Source organism: Anoplolepis gracilipes, chromosome 17 (genome assembly GCF_047496725.1).
Source record: "Anoplolepis gracilipes chromosome 17, ASM4749672v1, whole genome shotgun sequence".
Classification (NCBI taxonomy): Eukaryota; Metazoa; Arthropoda; class Insecta; order Hymenoptera; family Formicidae; genus Anoplolepis; species Anoplolepis gracilipes.
In genome coordinates, this window is record NC_132986.1 from 5,033,952 (window position 1) to 5,054,211 (window position 20,260).

A 20,260-nucleotide genomic window follows, 5' to 3' on the forward strand; every position below is an offset into this window, starting at 1 on the left:
AGAGGCGCACTCATGAAATAAGTCTTTTTTACAAGCAACTAAAAAATATTGTAATAACTGTCTGATGATCTTAATTATCTAAATTATTATTATGACACAAATTTTCGAGACTAATCAATGTTGCATCAATATTTTATCCAGCAGCATAATTATTGTAAGATAAATATCATTTCTTCACATATGTATATGCGATCCTATTATTATTAAAGGCTGTGAAATTAATGCAAATCGATACATGGATCAATTTGTTTGTACTTTTTTTAACCATTGCATATTCTGAAAGTGAATTGATTCTCCCAAATTACATTTTGCAAAAAGAATAATAATAATTTTTTCAGAAATCCTAATTGCGAGAGACTGCGGCGTTAATGCCAATGGTATAACCTGAACGTATTATGATGCATAATCGTCTGCGTGCACGCGCCAATTATACATGGACGATTAAATGTACTCTTTCACGCAGTCGATATTATTGCGTTATGCCTGCCTCGCTCGTTTACTAATCGGGCTAATTCAAGGTGCAGCGGCGGCGGCGACGGCGGCGGCGGCGGCGGCGGCGGCGGCGGCGGCGGCGGCGGCGGCGGCGGCGACGGCGATGAGGGCAAAGGCGGTGTACACGCGTTACCGTGCAACAATAATCGAGTAGAATTTTGCACTGGAGCGTGCGTGCGTGCCGCGGCGGTTTACCTGACTTCGGGACGCAGGTAATGAGCCGATTAAACGTACAAGTGCACACCTCCGCAAACATTTCCTCCCCATTTTCAGCCCCTTCCCCTTCACACTTCTCCGGATTCACCGTGTGAACATAACGGACTATAGCACGTTGCGTGTAGCACTCGAATAGGATGGATAAACTGTGCTTTCAATGGAAACGCGAGGGGCTTTAATAATCATTGTTCTCTGTGAAAGCTATATTATTTAGTATCTTGTTTTTGATAGAAGAAAGAATTGCGTTATGTTATATACGAGAGGAAAAGTTTCCTCTGATTCAACCTCATCGGATATAATTGAATCTCATCTAGAGTGCTTTCAGTAGCTTTTTCTCTAAAAAAAATGTTTAATTTTAAATTAATTGCTTCTACATTTGCTAAATATAACATTTAGTAATAAATGCAATAAATCTGAAACTATTAACTTATAATTTTCATGCTTATATCAAGAGATTCTCGTATTGAACTTTGAAGATTGTTTATATGTTAATTAATTTATAATCATGTATTTTTTTTTCTTGTATTTAAGCTGAGGCTAAAAATTAACGAATCTCCTCGTGAGGATTTTTGTAAATTTAATTTCTTTCAAAACAGCATTTGAAAATATCTGTGCGCTTTTTTTTATGGATATGAATGCAGCAGTATATAATGTGCATCGCTTACTCGTAAAACCTGACGGTGGAAGCTCGCTCCACGGGTTAAATCCTAAGCTTGCGAATGTCCTCCCTTCATCCTCGCGAAGCGCATGCTGACATATGAATTCTGTATCTCAAGATATTCTTTTACGTGTTTTCTTCAAGTGAGCAGCCATAAGAAATCGCGTTATAAAATTAACAGAATACATTATCTTTAAAGATAGTATTACACATTTACGAAAAATTCTCATATTCTCGGGTTAAACTTGTTAGAATAGAATTTATGTAATATGTAGAGGAAGACTATAAAATTTACATTTTAAGGAAATCACATATTCAGCGCGATCTGACTTGTTTAATCCAATAAAGCCAAAAATTATTTTTTTAGCATAACTACTTGGAGACAAGTGCACCTTTTTAGACTTACGTTGATTAAAATGACAATGATATATAGGACATGATAAATTTTATATAACTAAAAATTATTTTATGTATTATAGAGCATTTTTTTTTATTGTTTCACGCTCACGTCGTATCTTTCTCCGCTTTATCTTGGGAAGTTTTCTTCTTTTCCGCTTTGTCTTGTTAATAAAAATCACCGATTAATTTTCACGACGTGTACACGCTCGCTCGCAAAGCCTCAACTTCTCGCTCGCCGTTCGGCTTGTACGTTCACCCCATCCGCGAAGCGGATATTTACTGCGTCGTGTCGCCATTACGGAATACCCTTATTCACCGACGGCCGGGTAACGTGTGCGTCCACCCCGTTCCTGCTCGCAACCGGTGATATACTACTCTCTTTAACTATCCCTCGAACGGAGTACGCGCTAGCAGGTTGCTCTCGTTTTTTCGATCTTTCAGTCGCGCATTATATTTCGTTTTTACAGTAAAGCACCATCAAGACTGAAAGAGAGTATAGCCGTAAATTATCTCTTGTTCTCCTCTCCTTCTTTTTCTTTAGTTTGTCATTTCCTATCTCTCGCATCATTGCAGACCTTCTAGCGCGAAAAATTGCATCGATCTTAAATCGTCTCTCAGGATAAGTGCCCGATGCGGTTGCATTCCTCCCGATCGCGGCCCGACGATGCACCGACCCGGTGGACACACACAGTCGCACGTGTGCTCACGCGTGACTCACACGTGCGCATGCACGAGCAAAATGGACGGCTATCCTGGTTGCAGCGAAATTGCAAGAATTTCCAGCGAACATTGCGTCCACGCGATGACGCAACGTTCGTACGCGACGTTCCAATGGAGAATTCTGTATGAATGTTTCCAGCTTTCCCAGCAGCGTCGATCTCTTTGTTCGATCCCCGTCTGCCATTCGGGGGAGGACGTGCGTTCGCCCGCTCGTCATTTTTATCCCGGCAGCTGGCCATTCGCCTCCGTGACTGACGCGAATTCCGGATTTATAATGTTCCACCCTTCCCTGTAACATCCACCTACGCTTGGGATGGCAACGGGTCGATACGCGTATTCGTGAATCTCAATTCTTTTTTAATTCGACGGTTATGATTTCTGAGTCATGTTCTATCCGAAATTAAACGTTAGATTTTCCAAATTAACAATAAATTTGAATAAATTGTGTATGTGTATATAAGTTGCGATTTTAATTTTCTTACAATTATTGGTATTTGAATTCTACTAAAACCGATAGAAAAAGTCATATATTTTTCTCATTTCCTTCTTTTTTCCAATTGTCATTTCCTAAGGAAGTAATTCCTAAAAGTTGCGGCATTCTTTCATCTATTTTGAATTTACTTGGCAATAGTTTAATTGCCACTTCTAATCCGAATGCCCCTCTTCCTGACTGTCTATCGCAGTCTGTTCGTCACAAATCTGTCCTGAGAGAAGCGTAGTCAGTCGCAGCTGACAGCGCGAAAAAGGGAAATTTCCATGTGCGAAAGGTTTATTCTGTTTAAATTAAAATGCGAGAGACGATAGCGCGCTAGAATTATTGACAGACATTTTTGTTGCCCTCCCTCTTGAGATAAAAATTTTGTTCACGAATGAACATTTTACGCATAAAACACGTTTAAATATCAGCTCTCTTAATCAATGTAGTTCTGACATGCGTTATTAATACATACGTATAGATACGTGTAGATACAATTTAGAAATTTATGTATTGGGAGATTCACATGACGTTAAAAGTGCGGAAGATGCGTGAAAATTCGTTAAAAAAAATTGACAGAAAATAGGAGTAAAATAAATTGTGAGAACATTTTTATTCTCTGGTTTGTTACTAATTGTTCTCGGCATTGAAAGCTGGCTTTAACAAAATCTCTCGCGCCAATGGGCTTATTTCAATCATATTAACCCGTTTTATATGTTGGCTGCTTTTGCGTGACAATGATCATAAATTATTATCTCTAACCGCATTTGTTTTATAAATTACATCTAGAGAACAGATTTATTGCGCAAAACGAATACGTTTCTCGATGGTGTTCCAATGGAATATAAATTTTTTGCGATTCGTCTGTATGTTGCTCCGAATTGTGTTTGGCACGATTGCATATTCCGGCTGCGAAATACGTAATAAATGCACAAAAGCGATGTTATACAGATTAATAGGTGTCTGTCAAACTCTTCATGCGCAAACAATACCATAACAATACAATATTTTAATGCCGATAGCAATTAATCAAAACTTGGAAGGATAAAAGTGTCAGCTAATACTGCAAACATTTTTATATGTTGTCAAATTATATAGAGTTAAGATACATTTTAGTGACGAATATTATGTCATTTATCTAATTAAAATTATATATTCTCGCGTATATAAATTTTATAATACTAATATTATTACCACTGTTACAATTCTCCATAATGTAAAAAAGCACATGAAACAAAAGAAATATACAACAGAAAAAAATAAAAGCGTGAGAAACATGTGACATAAAAATTATATTACAATATAATTACTGCCAAAGGGCAGATTTATAATTAAGTTTTAAAAATGCAAAACGAGAAACTGCGGTGCGAAATCCCTGGGACACGTACGTGTAATAATTAACGTTAATAAGTAATAATGCTAATAAATTATGCAAGTCCATACATAAGTCTGATTCAAACATTCGTCAAATCAATCAATGAGCTGATCGATTATATGATTCCGCCGGTTTCCTCATAATGAGAATGCCCGATGATGCAGCAGCGTGTTTTTCTCACACGGTCGGTACAATCTTTCTTTCATCGTCGTAGCCATGTTCCGGAGCGCGTCCATTATTTACGCATGCTCTGAGAAACCGTGCATCGTAGTAAGTCCGAATGCACCGCATCGACTGAAATAGTAATGCCGTGCTTTACATTTCATGTGACCGAAGACGCGCCTTCGCCGAATACCGCCAGTATTATTCACTGGCGGAAACGGAACAAGCTAAGCCTCGACCGCCGACTTTTCTTATTCCGAACTCGTCCTTGATGCAGCTGCATCCAAGCGCCGCTGCAGTTACACGCGAACGTGCAACGTCGCGTTATAGTAGTACATTCGTAAAATTAGCTAACATGCGAAAATGATAGAAACAGAGGAAACAAATTAATACTTAATCTGTTCTAGAATGATTATATTATCTCTTTGAAAGATCCAAATAAATAAGAAAGAGATGCAATTAATAAAAATAAACAAAATATAAATAAGATATGAACAATAACTTGTGAGTATAAGCATAAAATATAAACAGTAGAAATGCAATAACTTTCAAGAATGTGAGATTAATAATAAATGCAACGGAAAAATACAAATAAAGAGAGAGGAAGAATTTTGTATTAAAAGCAAGGTTAGTATATGTAAATCTGTAGTAATAAAGTGACTTTGAAATGGGATCGTTATATCCGCATACGATATAACAGCAAAATTGCTAGCTAATATTTTCATCACAAGCAGATTACGGAGATGCGAAGGTTTGCAATGCATAACAGTACTACGTGTAGTCCAAATTTCCGCAACCACATACGGAAATATGTCTTTGAAAGTGTCCAATTTGCATCTCTGAATGTAGTAAAACATTCTCTTTGCACGAAAACTATAACACAAATTTCTAATAATTTCCAGTAATACGTTTACAAATCAGAGATATGTATGTCAGAAAAGATAAAAGATTGAAAACATTATAAAGTATAAATGATAAATAAGAAAAAAAAAGAAAAAAAAAATAGTTTAGCGCATACATTAGCTAAGATATTCTCGTTTCGCAATTTGTTTGAGATAAGATGATGCCAGAGGAAAGCGACACAGAGAGAAACGCTTGCGATGCCTTCCAACTTTGTCGCGTTTCGACTTTACTTCCTTCGTCTTGGCGTCCGTTCCCGTTCTGTCCTCGTTTCTCTCGTTTGCTTCCGACTCCGTTCCCCGGCGCCACCAGTAAAAAACTGGCCGAATAAATATGTCCCGTATTCTTTGCACGGCCATTGTGGTCTAGGCGTCGCGGTAAAATACGGAGCTTTTATTATCCTATGAGTTTCAGGCACAGCGGTGCGGCCGGAATAAACTCACGACACACGGTAAACTTCGCGCAAGACCTACGGTCGCAGAATAAAATAGTTGGGATCTTCTCGCGCTTCTCGCATGTGTCAACGTCGGTGTTTTCTATTTTCGGTCGAGCATCGAAAAGACAAAGCGTCGTATATAAAGTTCCTAAAGCAGAAAGACGCGAAATCAAAAAATTCAAAATTAAACAGGCACATTAAACATTAATATTAAATGCCATAGATAAAAATTAAAATCCGGAATAAAAAGTTAAAATTGCGATACATATGGAATAAACGCTCGAGAGAACGAGTCTCGAAAGACCTAAAATTGCAAGCCAACCAAGAACAGCAGGATTGCCGACGCCATGGGTGGCGGGTGAGAGCATTTTGCTAGGTCACAACGAGAAGGGACGAGAAAGTAGGTACAAGTGAGATAGCTAGAGAGAAAGAGAGAGAGAGAGAGAGAGAGAAAGAGCAAAGGGAAAGGAGAAAGAGAATCGCTGACAAAAAGGACGAGGATGGAGGAGAGCCGGCCGGGGGTTCTCGTTAATAACCGGACTCGACTTGATTATGGTCGCCACCGGCGGGCACATCGGCCGCTTTAGCCTCAGCGGTCGCATCGAACGAGGTAGCCGCTAATGGGCCGGATATGGATGAAAAATTATCTCGGCTTAATGCGCGCGCCCGCGCGAGCACACGGCCGTTTTTCGTTATTACGCGAGCTTTAAGGCTCCGCCGGGAACCAACGCGATATCCGCGCCCTTTGCTGCCAGGACACCCTTTTTCTCTCGTTCTCTCTCTCTCTCTCTCTCTCTCTCTCTCTCTCTCTCTCTCTCTCTTTCTCTCTATTTGTCTGTTTCTCTGGCTAGCCGAATTCGTTCCATAATTAAGCGCTTGATTATCGGACTAATCGCGCCGGGCGTTTCCAGCGGAACGGTCGGCACAGTTGATTTCCGACGCCTAGACCGGAATAATTTAATTTATGGCGAGCACTCTTCTCCCCACACCGTATAGTTCCGCGCCTAAATGTTTATAACGCCGTTGGTTTCGTGCGACCGATAACGTAAACGGAATGATTGATTAACCGCGCCAAATCAGTGATCGTACGGATGCTCCTTACGCGAAGAAAGCGTGGCGGTCACGCGATATTTCGACATTATCGCTATTCGTAAACTTGTATTGCATTATCTTAGACAGCCGTCGTTTTAATTTAATTTCTATGTAAATTCGTCTACAGAGTCTTATAAAGTATAAATCTAAATTACTCTGCATAAAATTGAATCTAAGACGATAAAGGTAATGATAAAGTCAAGTATTTAACTTGAACCTCATATTTTTCATATCATAATTTCTGCGATTTATGTAGACGAAAGAGTATAAACTGTGTATTGCATTTATCTCATGTTCATTTTATCAGATAATTTATACAAAAATTTTCTTTTATTTCTAATATCTCACATTTTCTTTCACTTATTAATTCACCAAACAATTGGTGAGTCAGTTAGTTAATACCATATGTAGAATAAATTAATGAAAAAGATTTATTCCAAAAAAATTTCTGAAATAATTCATCGGCTCGATCATATCTGAAAAATATTGAGACCTATAAAACAATATTTTAGTAAAACGTTGAAAGAAAAAAATCACATTCACACACGCACACACACGTTGAATTGGTCACGAAAAATAAACGCTCCTGCGAACTGATGAAGATACGCAACTATCAAAGTCAAAGAATATTTCAGATTATTCACAATCTTGCGAGAACTACGTGCAAAATTGCATTCAATGCATGACAGCAGCTCTATCCTTCATAGCTAGTTACATCAGAAACTTACGCCTCGGTAAGAAAATCATAAAACTTTTGCACTAGCGAAATAATACTTCAATGATTGATAACTTTTGCAAGTGTTATATGTGTCGGGTGCACGTTTCTACGACGTAATTTTACAACAAAAATTTTACCGTACTCTGTTTGAGAAATATAAACGTGATTATTTGCACACCGCTTCCGATAACCGTAAACGAATCGTTCGGGCGCGAATGCGCGGAAGTGATCGGCGGAAGTATAGCCGGGTTTTCCAAACACCGGTCGTGTAAATAACGTCGGCTTGTTTTCTATTCATCGAACGCTTCTCGAATGCAGTGTGTATCGTCTTTTAACAACAGTAGGTTCGTTAGCAATTATGCACGCTATTAAAGTGAAAAATATAAAATTCAAATAGAATGGAAAATGCTTGCCAAATATATGATTATCAAACATATATATATATATATAAAGAGAGAGAGAGAGAGAGAGAGAGAGAGAGAGAGAGAGAGAGAGGAAAATATAAAGAAAAATATTAAAAAAAAAAAAATAAAATTAATTAATTATATTTTTAATCGACCTATTTAAATTTACATTCATTTTTCTAGTCTCTAAATATTAAAAATGTGGGAATAAAGGAATTATTTTTTGAAGTGATCTCTCTCAGTATAACAATATATTCGATATGATGCAAGATTACTTTCGTTAATGCAATCCAATTTCATCTTACGATATCTCGACGCGAGCCTCCAGTCGGCCTAAAGCATGGCATAGCACGATCGAGTTCTGGCCACGATGTTCAAGAGATTACGGAATACTCAATTAGGGGATTCAGTGTCATAGAATTCGAGAGCCCCGGATTAAGGGCTCTTATCGTGCGAGTAACTTTGGATTATATAGCACCGCGCCAATTCCGCGCTCCGCGTATTTCGGCCGCGCTATCTGCCAGACACGGCTCGCGAATGCTTCGAAGGATGTCGCCAAACGTTGGTCGACATCGACGAGGAAATCGCCTTTGTCTGCTCCGGAAGCGATAAACTGCGTGTGTGTTAACCGTTTTTTCCTAATTTATTATATTTGAAGTTTGTTGAAAACGATAATTATCTTGTACGATAAGGTCTTTATTTAAATATATATATGTATAAAATCTATATTTCTATTGATGAACATTAATATTGTAAATAATGAGAGAAAAAAACATTTCTTCATTTAACTGGAAATAAAAATTATTTTACTTTTGTGTACTTAAAATAAAAACTTTTTATAAAATAAAATTTTTGAGAGTAACAGTATTACGTTATATGCGAACAATAGTTATTTTTTTTTTTAATAATTTATTTTTTTAATATTTAATATTACATAAAGATTTTTTCCATGTAAATATTAAAATTTATTATTTCAGTGTTTTTGTGCAAAATGATGCTTTACAAAATTCATTTTCACATTTGGCGTCCATAGCAATTTTTGAATTACTTGAGCGAATAAAAAGCTTTCGCAATAATGTGCGATATTGCGCAATATTATTCAAAGAACGTACATCTGTGAATGATTAAAGCATTGCACGGTATTTGTGAAAATTTCGCTGAGACAGATATCGACGAAAGGGAGATGGAAATAGAAATAGATAGGTAGATAAATAAATAGACAGAGAGAGAGAGAGAGAGAGAGAGAGAGAGAGAGAGAGAGAGAGAGAGAGAGAGAGAGGGAGGGAGAGAGAGAGAGCACGCCCTACAAATCCTGACGCAGTCTTATTGATCCGGAAAGAGAAAAGAAATAACGAACGAACGGTATGGTGGTACACAGTTTGTTGCGATTACTTCGTGCTCGTGGCTATTTGTTTCCCATAGCGGCGGTAAAGTATCGAGCCGGTGGCAGCGCAGAAACAATTTTCCGCGGCGCGGGAGTGACGGCTGAAATATCGCGAGGAATGTCATCTATCGTATATCACTCCAGGTATGAGTAATATTCACAGCAAGCTCGAGTCCTTACAAGCGACATTCATCGTCCTTCGGAAACATGTCAGCCAATAAGAATTTGTCCTTTTTTCTAGACGATGGATGACAAATCTGTCGGCGTAATTAAGGATATTTGATGAAGCTCGAATCGTATCGATCTTTAAAAGATCAAGTTATATATTTTTTAAATCCTTGGAATATCTTGATTTGAAAAGTTTCTAGTTTCACATGTCTCTTACGTCAAAATAAACGACCGAATTTTAGATTGCCGTAAACATTAGTTCAAGTTAAATGATGTTTAATTGATTCTCTCTCTTGTGATAGGTATTGTGTCTCTAGGAATAGACAGAGAGTTGATTAAACTTAGTTAACTTTAGTTAATTAAAGTCTATACGAGAAATGCTCTTACTAGACTATATAATAGTTTCCAATCTTTCAAAAAGTAAATCAAGTCGAGCAGCAAATTGTACTATGTTCGAACGAATTGTTACACTTTAAATCGCATGTATTTGATACGAGTCAATAAGCCTTAGTAAGCTATCAACAACTTTGAGTACCACACTGACCAGTTTCCATCACACATACACGTACACGTACATGTACACGTACATACATACACAAATCAAAGCATTCCTGCTATCGCCAAGTGACGGCGAATTATCGTTCACGGCTATCGCCCTCGAAACTTTCGCGACACCGTGTTCTAATCCGGCGAATCTCGTCACGCGACCTAGCCAAGTGTGTCACCGGTCGCCTTACGACCTAGTCTTAAAGCAACTCCTGTCAGAGAAAGCCCTGGATCGAGACTTCCCGGAAGCTTTCAAGCTTCGAACCGGGTAATCAAGACTATTGAGAACGCTATAAATTATACGAGCGCAACTTTCATAAAGATACCGCAAAGAGAAATCTCGCGCTTTTATCGGCGCGAATAAAAATAGAAACGTACTTGCAATATCAAAATTGCAGCTCATTAATGCACGACATTATTATGCCAGCTTGAAAGCCTATTTTATAATAGCATAGAAACGTCATTCCATTCGTTTATTTTACGTTGGTGCTTCAGAATCTCTGCCGGAGGAAAAAGACGGCAATTTTATTCACTCACCGGTCATCGTAGACGAAACCCGCTTGCAGAGTATTGCAGTAGAGTGCCGTCGCGACGAGGGCGCAGGCTACGGCGAGGATATCCATGTCACATCGTGACGAGGACGCTGGCGGCGACAGCGACGTCGACGGCGGCGGCCTCTTAACTTGTTGCACGTCCGCGGGCCTTCCTCCTGCACCACCGCCGCCACCACCAGCAGCACCAGCACCACTACCACTTCCTCCTCTTCCGCCCCCTCCTCTCCCGCCGCCTCTACGTCTTCGCCTGACACCACCGATTCTTCGCGCGGCGGCCGAAACGTCCGCCGGACGATCAAACGATCGCCGATCTGACGTCGCCTGCCCGGATGACGGGTCCCGCGCGGGATGAATGTCGGTGACGCGTCCCCGGATACGATCCAGCAACGAAGCTATTCCCGGCGCCGAATCCGGGTGCTCGATCTATTCCGGCGCGATAGCGGAAATCGACGCCTCGCTTCTTGATCTTACATCGGTTATTCGGGCGACAGACGTCGCGGATTCAGAAAAACCGTCACAAAGCCAGAGGCAGCTTGACGACCTATTGGATGAAAGAATGATCTCTTCGGCAGGAAAAAAAAAAGATGATTATGCAGCACGTCCGCAAAAAGTAATTGGCATTCTGACTTTACGAGAATTCTTGAGGAATTGCTTGTTGTAGCTGACTCTCTCTCTCTCTCTCTCTCTCTCTTTCTCTTTCCGTCGACGGCGATGAAAACTGCTCGCGCCAGATGCGTTTCAATTCACCATTCACTGACGCACGATTGCAATTGCGATTCTTTGCTCCGCGACTAACAATAAGAAGAATCGCGTCGAAAGGAAGACTTCGACTTGCAGAAAATTCTCACCGGGAGGCGAAGCAACGACGGAGTCGTTGATCCGACGCTGCGTTCGTCGCCTCTTCTTTATCGGTCAAGGGAACTCGCGTCTCCGCGAATGTTCTGCGGCGAGCCAGCGAGTGCGGAATGCAAAAAGAACTCGATGTTTTTTTGTTAACCGCGAGGTCCTTGGGACCGCAATTAGAGTGGGACGACGACGGCTGTACTCGCGATAGGTACCGCTGCTGTTGACGGGAGCCGCACTAACGACGACGACGACGACGAGATGTTCCCAGCGCGATCGGCACGCGGCGCGACGCATGTTCCGGATGCGGAACGCCAACTGTCGCGCGCCCCCCGAGGACGAGAGCTTTATACGCGGGAGACGGGCATCGATCGGACAGGCGCTTGCGCTCGCCCGCTCTCCTGGTCCTCCTCCACCTCCGCCTCCACCTCGTCCTCCTCGCGTTCTCCTCCCCGACCCTCTTCATTCTCCTCTTCCTCATCCTCATCCTCCCTTTCTCTACGCATCTACGACCGCTCGCAACGACCACGACCGCGACCGCGACCAACGGGCCGGATTAACCGCAACCCCGGGGACAATGCTGACCGATGGACGTCCTTTTAGAGAAAATGATGCGGCACCATAAGGGCCGCACCGCGGCAACGGCGCAGGATGCACGTGGTACGTAGTGACGCAGAGGACGAACCGAGAGGATCCGGCGAAAATTCGAACTTTGGATCGTTTACGCCAGACAGACGGACCGTGAGGGAATTGTGTACGTCCGTTCTCCATTTTCCGTGAGATCGTCGACGGGGTAAACGTGGAGTTCGTGTGGTCGAGGAAACGTTTAGCTTGGGAATGTAGCCGGCTGCATCCGACGGCGATTGTCGTCACCTACCCACGTGGCGATTAAGCCGTCCACGATGCCGCGGCGAACAATTGCAGGAACAGTTGCCATGTCATCGTGAGATCATGTGAAATGTTGATTCTGTGCGAAAACTATTTCTAGAGAAATTAGTAACGTCGAATAGAATCACGTAAGTAGTACATATATATATATATAAATATATTACAAAAACGAGACGTGAATTTTAATGTCTTCTATGGGCCGTCAATTAAAAAAAATAGGATAGTTTAAAAAATTCGAAAACCTCAGATCAAGTTGATGCGCGCTTGAAGAAAGCATTCCTGCTTCAGGAAAATTTTCTAAATTCAAGTTATACATTACTCTTTTAAAGAAGGAGCTCATATACCCTATATACACCTAGATTCCGCAGTATCAAACAACAGGTAAGCTTCGTAATACCGTCGTGCATAAACTTCTACCTCTCTCGTAGTCCTCCCACACTAATGCGAAATTTATTCTCGCTGTAACGCTTATAAACATACGACGGCGCAAATACAACTCGTACGGTATTTCACGCGGGTTCTAACACCAGCTTGTGCTGAAGGTATCGTCACTCTCGGTAGTTTAATCCGTCGACACGCTGGCGCATAACGGCGATTCGTCACTAAGTACCTACATGTAATTAATCGTCGGAACCGACGTGAAACGCGCGTGCATTTATCACGCGTATTATGGCACGCGGATTCTCTTCTTCCTCTCCCTTTCTCTCTCTCTCTCTCTCTCTCCCTCTCTCTCTCTTATTATTGTGCTAACGCTGGACTTAGACGTTTCTCGGAGCGCTATTGTATCGCGAACAAGAGGCCGCCACCCGTAACGCTTCAATTATTCCGAGCGCGTAACAAAAGTAATTCGCGCTCCGATGAGCCGCGATTAAAGATCCCGCCGCGGTTACTCCTAATGTGGTAATTAAGCATTTAAACGCTTAACTCACTCCTACGCAAACTACAATACCGGTTAGTGCTGTGTATAAACGAGGAGAAACGGCCGACAGCCAGGCTGAGTTGAGAGCGAGAATATGATAACATATGAACGTGTGATATCAGTATCTCTCTAATTAACTTTAATGTACGCGTATCTTCGTGCTTCTTGTCATAATGTCTTATAATTATATCTGACTTCTCGCGCATTTTCTCATATAAGTCTCATAAATTTTGCAAATAATAAATTAGTTATATTACTGAAAATATGTCACATATTTTATCATTAAGTTAATTAGAGAGATACTGTTATATTCAAATATTTCATATTAAATGATTCTCACGTTCATCTATAATATTCTTAATTTATGAATTAGAGAAACTCTCCTAGAGATTTCTCCCTAAATATAGAAAATAAAATTTAAGTATTGGAATCTTTTCTTTTTGTCAGACTCAATAAAGCTCAGTGTCCGCTTCGACAGTAATCCATCTGCGAGAAACAACGCCATAGAAATACAAATTAACCGCGCTCGTAACACTCCGCGATTACTCACCCCAGTGCTCAACTCCCCTAAAGCCGGCCATATGGGTCCGACGCGTGACGAGGGGCCGCTCGGGATGCGAGGTATAGCGTCGCGGTTCACGAAATGAGGTTGACAGTAAACAATACCGCTTACGAAAAGGGGAGCGAAGATTGCGTGGGTACCACGAAGGGATAGGAAACCCTTCTGCAGCCCCCACAGTTATAGGACACATTGGTAACCTGTATCGTCTCCTTCCTCGATATAGCACGCGCGATGTCAGGTTACATTGCTGTCAAAAATTGTGCTGTATTGAGGCAAATATCAATGTTAATATTAAAATCTCGACGCTATAATCGCGGTATGTACCACTAGGTCAGAAATATTTTTGTTTTCAAAATCAATATTGACTTAATTTTTATTTGTGTTCTTCAACTAATAATAATTTTTATCATTATTTATATATACAATATTACATTTGTTATTTTTATTTCATTGTTTCGATTGCGTCATCAATGCCGATGTCGAATGTGACAACTAAAAATAATCCTCTAGCGCATTAAAGCGGACAAATTCTATGCTAAAATATCCAGACGTATCAAAACATCGAGTGGCAGATATCATAACAATATCAAAAGCTACCAGGCGGGAGAAGCAGCACTCTGTTATTTGTCCCGCTGGCAGATTAAGATAATGGGTTAACGCGAAGCCGTCAGGCTGCATCGTGCCGCGCCGGTCATCGGACCGGGAAAGGCGGACTAGAAAGGGCGAGGGACCGGAGGGCACCAAATACGATGACCGGCGACCACGCGATCCCGCCGGACGCGAGCCACGGGAGGCTTACGCGTCCCGATGTGAGAATTATCGTGCGAACCTATCGTCGAGCATGCGCCGACAATCAGTTTGTTCCGTGACGCGATGACGCTTACACGCACTACACGACTTATGACTGCGTTTGTACGCACTGTATGCGTAGTGAAAAATATTTAGAAAGGCCTTCTGCGCGAAAAAAAAAAACAATGAATGAATTTTTATAAATGAAAATATTCCTAAAAGATAACAAATATAATTTTAAATAAAATACACGCGCGTTTAGTATATATTTTTATTATATATATGTATTATATATATATATATATATATATATATATATATATATATATATATATATGTGTGTATGTATATTATATATACATATGTATATGTATGTACGTATAATTATATTTACATGTGTGCGCGCAAAAGTATTGCTTTATATATAATTATATATTTATTTATTATTTAGAAAATTGATGATCCCAAAATTTTACATGATTTCTCTATCAATTTTTAGTCGACGTTCCTCAAATACATACATATATATATATATATATATATATATATATATATATATATATATATTTATATATATATATATATATGTTCAACGATGGGAATAAAAAAAATTCCGATACGATATAATCGTAGGATATATCTATATCCTATGTATCTGCGCAGTTTGTTCGTGATCATCTTTGTAACGTGTGCTCGCTATTATCCTTTCAAACTCGTTGCGCACAACATGCAAGAGAGATCGACACTTCCGTTTTGTCAGTTTATCACGTGAATAACACCGTAGCACGCAATATTCTGCGATTGATTTAAATCCTAATGAAATTTCTTTGGTTATTAATATCACTTAATAATATTGATTATATTTCAAATGCATTATTCTTGGATAAAGACTATCTAAATGCACGGTAAAGGTACCGGGATATCTTCATTTATAATGATTTGCCCGTGAATCACAGTACAAAATTTTGATTTATTGACTATTTCATACTATTAACTATGTTGTATTACTTTAATGTTATTAGCATAAACAATATTAGCTTAATTAACTTGGTAATATTAATTAATATCAAATAGCGCGTGCGGTCTATGTGTAATTTATCAATGTATCGCGATGATTGTTTGACAACAGTAAATTTATCACGCGAAGCAAAGAATCAGTACAAGGACAGTTTATGATAAAATTCGTAAATATATGATTAAAATTTCATAGTTTGTTAGATTTGACTATATATTACGTTTAAAATAAATGATAGGGACAACAATGAATGATGTAAAACATCAGAGGAATGTATAACTATCATATAATGTACGCATAAATTTTGCCAAGAGAAATGGCAAAAAGAAAAATATTTTTAATCTTAAATAAAAAATTATACATATAAATCTGACTCACATATAGTATTTAAAATTAAATAAAACGATAAGCGCGTCATCGTTACGACGTCTGTCGCTCGAATTTTTGCTCGTGGGAATTCGCACTCAGGCCACGTGAGCACAGTCAAAAAGTCGTTAATTCGTGGACATAGCGTACTCCACGCATGGCGCAAGCCCGTACTATTGTCTCCGAAAATACGTGGTGGAGTAAAGTTACAGTGAATTTAAATTTGAACGCGACGGCCGACACCGTGCGAGATGTTATGCGAGATGAGACGTGTTACACAATCAGATTATATTGTAACGAAGGCGTAATAGCGATACTTGCACGCGTGCGGTCTTTTGTATGCAGAACGTCCTAGTTTTTTCCATCCGTGCGACAAAGACCACTGAATCGGAATTTTTTTTCATTACAGATCGCAAAAAGTGATATCCAATGAAACCCTTTCACTGCGAGAAGATCAATTAATAAAAAAACCTACTCCGATAACGAAAGCGCGGAAACCTGACATACCTAGCAATTTTATGAGGTTTGATAAATGAAGATGAATCGTGGCGCAATTGATAAGCTAACACGTGACACGCGATTCCGCTGGCGCGAAGTTTTCATTTTTAACACAAACGTCGAAGCAACCCGAAACGCCAATCAAATCCGCGCGTTTGACGTTCTGTGTTGAAGCTATTATATTCCTGTAACAACACCCCGGGCTATCCCCTTCGAGCCGAATACATTTTAATCATCGAATTGGCCCGGCAAACGAAAAAGATTGGTTCGTAACTGGCGCGGAGGGCCCGCTGATTGTCGGGCTACATTCGACGTATTTTTGCCGTGTAAACGGCCCGACCGTGGCGAGAATGCTTCGCGGCTTGTTCATCGCCATTGAACCTACCACGTTTCCGAGACTAGAGATCTGTCTGACATTGTCCGGTCTAAAAAAAATTCTTCCTCGTTGATGCGATACCATTCTCTCTCTCTCTCTCTCTCTCTCTCTCTCTTTTTCATAATGCGAGTTATAATCCGGTATGTTTCTTGAGCACATATACATCGATACTATAATATGTGTGATTTTCATAGAATAGTAACAAAAAATTTAAATTTAAAATAAATATTTATTTATATATATATATACATATATATATATCCTCAATATGGAAACGTTGCCTGGAGAACTGACTTTCGAACGACGCTTTTTCAATATTTTCTATTTTCTGCTTTAATTTAAAGTAACGATTATGCAAGAGTGGCGAATATATCTATCGACCGCAACTGCATTTTCCGATTTTCATGATGCGGCTTTGAAAACGTTGCAGCTATCTCCGGAAACATTGCGCTGTTGCACTCAGACGCGAACAACGGAGGCGATGTTTCATGACATGCGACACTCGCGGGTTAACAATCGGTATCGGGAGCAGATTCTATGCGTTTGCCTGTCCACGCGTTTTTGTTATTGACGATGTGGCGAGCGTTTCGCAAGAATGATTTGTGGCGATTGTAGCTGCTGTTTTCGAGGGCTGCTGTTCGCAGTCGAATCGATAAGCAAACACGATTTAGCGACACGCTGGTTTCGAGAATGCGTGTCGCGAAACGAGCGACCGCATGGAATTCTCGAACGACGGTGATTTTCAAATGGAACATTTCCGGAGGTTTCCTAAATTGCGCCGACGGGCAGAATTCGTAAGAAGAATAAATGGAAAAGGGTATTAAATTCTCTCTACTATTGTGTATTGTATCGTTCTACACGGTCGATTATCGTACAGATACTTTACACAGATTTAAAAATCATGTAGAAAAGATATTACATTTTACTTTTCTTTATCGCTTGAAAAATAAAATTTTAATATATACATAATACATACATATTAAACAAAAAATGTATCAATAGAAAAACGTCATTTCTTTTACTTAAAAGTTAATTATTATTGTTATATAAAATCACATTTGCATATATGTTGAAGATAAACGTATATATATATATATATATATATATAATAAAATTTACATTTAAAAAATATATCGAATATCATACAAATTTGAGGAGTAAGATTTTTTTTTCTATCCTTATTTCACTTTCAGACGATTTATGAAAAAATTTTGAGTAAGTATTATTAAAAAAAAAACTTTGGAATGTACCATTTCTGTTAACAATCAGCTTTTTGAATGGGTAACATGCAGACATTAAAGTGTTAAGAGCTGAATTGACATACATAAAGACACCGGTAACTCTCATTTCCGTAGCCATAATCCATCGCAATTTTCCCCACACTCATCGGCCAGGTCATCGTCCGCGACGTTCTTCGAACGAACACCTTTCGTCGTTCTTCCGACGCTCGATCGTGACTCAACGACGTCGACGTCGACATTGACGTCGCGAGTAGAAGGTTGAACGAACGAATGAACGAGCGAACGAGCACTCGTAGTCGATGCAAATCGCCGTAAACGAGGCGACTCCGAAGCACTTTCACCTCACGTTTCCAATTTGCGTTCGCACGTTCCGTGCTCGCATGCTTACCTTGACAGATGGACGCGTGGCACGGATGACGATATGTCGATCGTATACTCTGCCAAGGCTGGCAAAACACAGTAGCAGGATGCACCTGCATCTTTCGACGACGTAACATCCGTTGTCAGGATCTAAATAGAAAAAAGAAGATAAGAATACAAAATTATTCACATAATATATGATTTTTTTATTCAAATAATTTATATATATATATATATACATATATATATATATAAAGTTTAAAAATATTAAAGATAATATATCTAGCTGTCTAAAATTTTTTTTACTTTATATTTCTACGTTATTCATTATCAAATGTTTGAAGAGAAGAATACTAACACGTAGATAACTAAAAATACTTGTGTTAGGTATGCATCGTTTAACGTTGCTTCGCTACTATGCTTTGTGAAGACCAACAGGTAGCGTGTTTCGCAGACCGTGGTAGTTCGCGACCTTCGACGTTTCACGAGAAATTAGACGGCGCACGAGACCGCGAGGAATGGGTGCTCGTAACGTGGAAGTGACAACTTTCCGCGAGACGAGCGAAACTCCGGAGATAGTTGGGCAATTATTCGGTCGCCCTAAGGCAAGACGAATTTGTGCTCCTGGTGATGGGGAAGTACCGGACCGTCACCGTGAGAATTTGACGCAGTTTAACCATAGTTTCAACCGGTGATGTTATAATGTTGTGACAGGAAAATTTTTCAATGCACATAAAGAGAGGATGAGGAGGTAAATTGTAAACTTTAATCGTAGATATTAATACCTACGATTTAATTGACAACGGAGAAAATATTAATCAAGATAAAAACGTTATACATCGAAATTATAGTTAAATGAAATAATTTAATCATTTTTGGCATCTCAATTGTAATAAATTAATTTTCCTGACAAAATATACAATAACATGATTTTTTAAATTCAAAAAATAGATATATGTTCTATCGTTAACGCTGTCGAGAAATCTCGCCGAGAGGCTATTTTTGAAGTTCCTCTAAAATTGACATTCACCGATGGAAAATTCATTCGCAGGTGTCAAAACACACGACAGTTGAAGGTACGTGTGCACTCGCGCGTAATCTTGTGGACGGCTGATACTCGATAGTTGAAAATTAATTCATGAGAGGCGCGCTACATCGAGATACGTTTGACGTTTTCAAGTGACGTCGATTTGATAAAGATATAATGTATTAAATAATTTATATACATATATAAAATTCATCGTTTTTCCCACGACTCTTCAGCAGATCAAACTTAAAGATTCATTCATTTCTATCCTTGAAATTATTCAATGTAAATAATTGCAAAATTAAAGGTACGTGTTCTTTTTTATCCTATATTTTATATTTTCTTATTCTCATTGAATTAATTTATTTTATAATGTTTAATGTACGCAATGTAATACGTAATATACGTTTAATTACGTGATATACGTAATTTTTAAATAAATTAAATGATTATTCGCTTATTAATAATAACGTAATGTGTATAATAATTGCTGTAATATTTTATTTTAAATAAAAAAATAAATGCGCAATATGTGTCATTTCTTACATATTTTCAATAATATTCGCGAGGGAATATCTACGCGCGATTTTCGCACCCAAAGCGAGAGAATAATGTGTCTCAAAATTAATTCAGTTATCGCCTGGCACACCATGCGCGCATCGCGCCCAGTGGGCGAT

At 39.3% G+C, this 20,260-nt stretch overlaps 1 protein-coding gene across 3 annotated transcripts in view; it reads right to left on the bottom strand.

The window, feature by feature from the left end:
• Tmtc2 (Transmembrane O-mannosyltransferase targeting cadherins 2) overlaps window positions 1-20,260 on the bottom strand; it is a 291,042-nt gene that overhangs the window by 209,825 nt on the left and 60,957 nt on the right. For 2 of the 3 annotated variants that reach the window (XM_072909087.1, XM_072909088.1), the window contains exons 2-3: window positions 18,585-18,706; window positions 10,683-12,520 (exon numbers count right to left, since the gene is read on the bottom strand). In XM_072909087.1, coding sequence (XP_072765188.1) covers window positions 10,683-10,768 — 86 coding nt within the window. In that variant the 5' untranslated portion in view covers window positions 10,769-12,520; window positions 18,585-18,706. Of the gene's footprint in view, window positions 1-10,682; window positions 12,521-18,584; window positions 18,707-20,260 lie in introns of those variants that run through there. The other variant, XM_072909084.1, reaches the window with a different exon arrangement.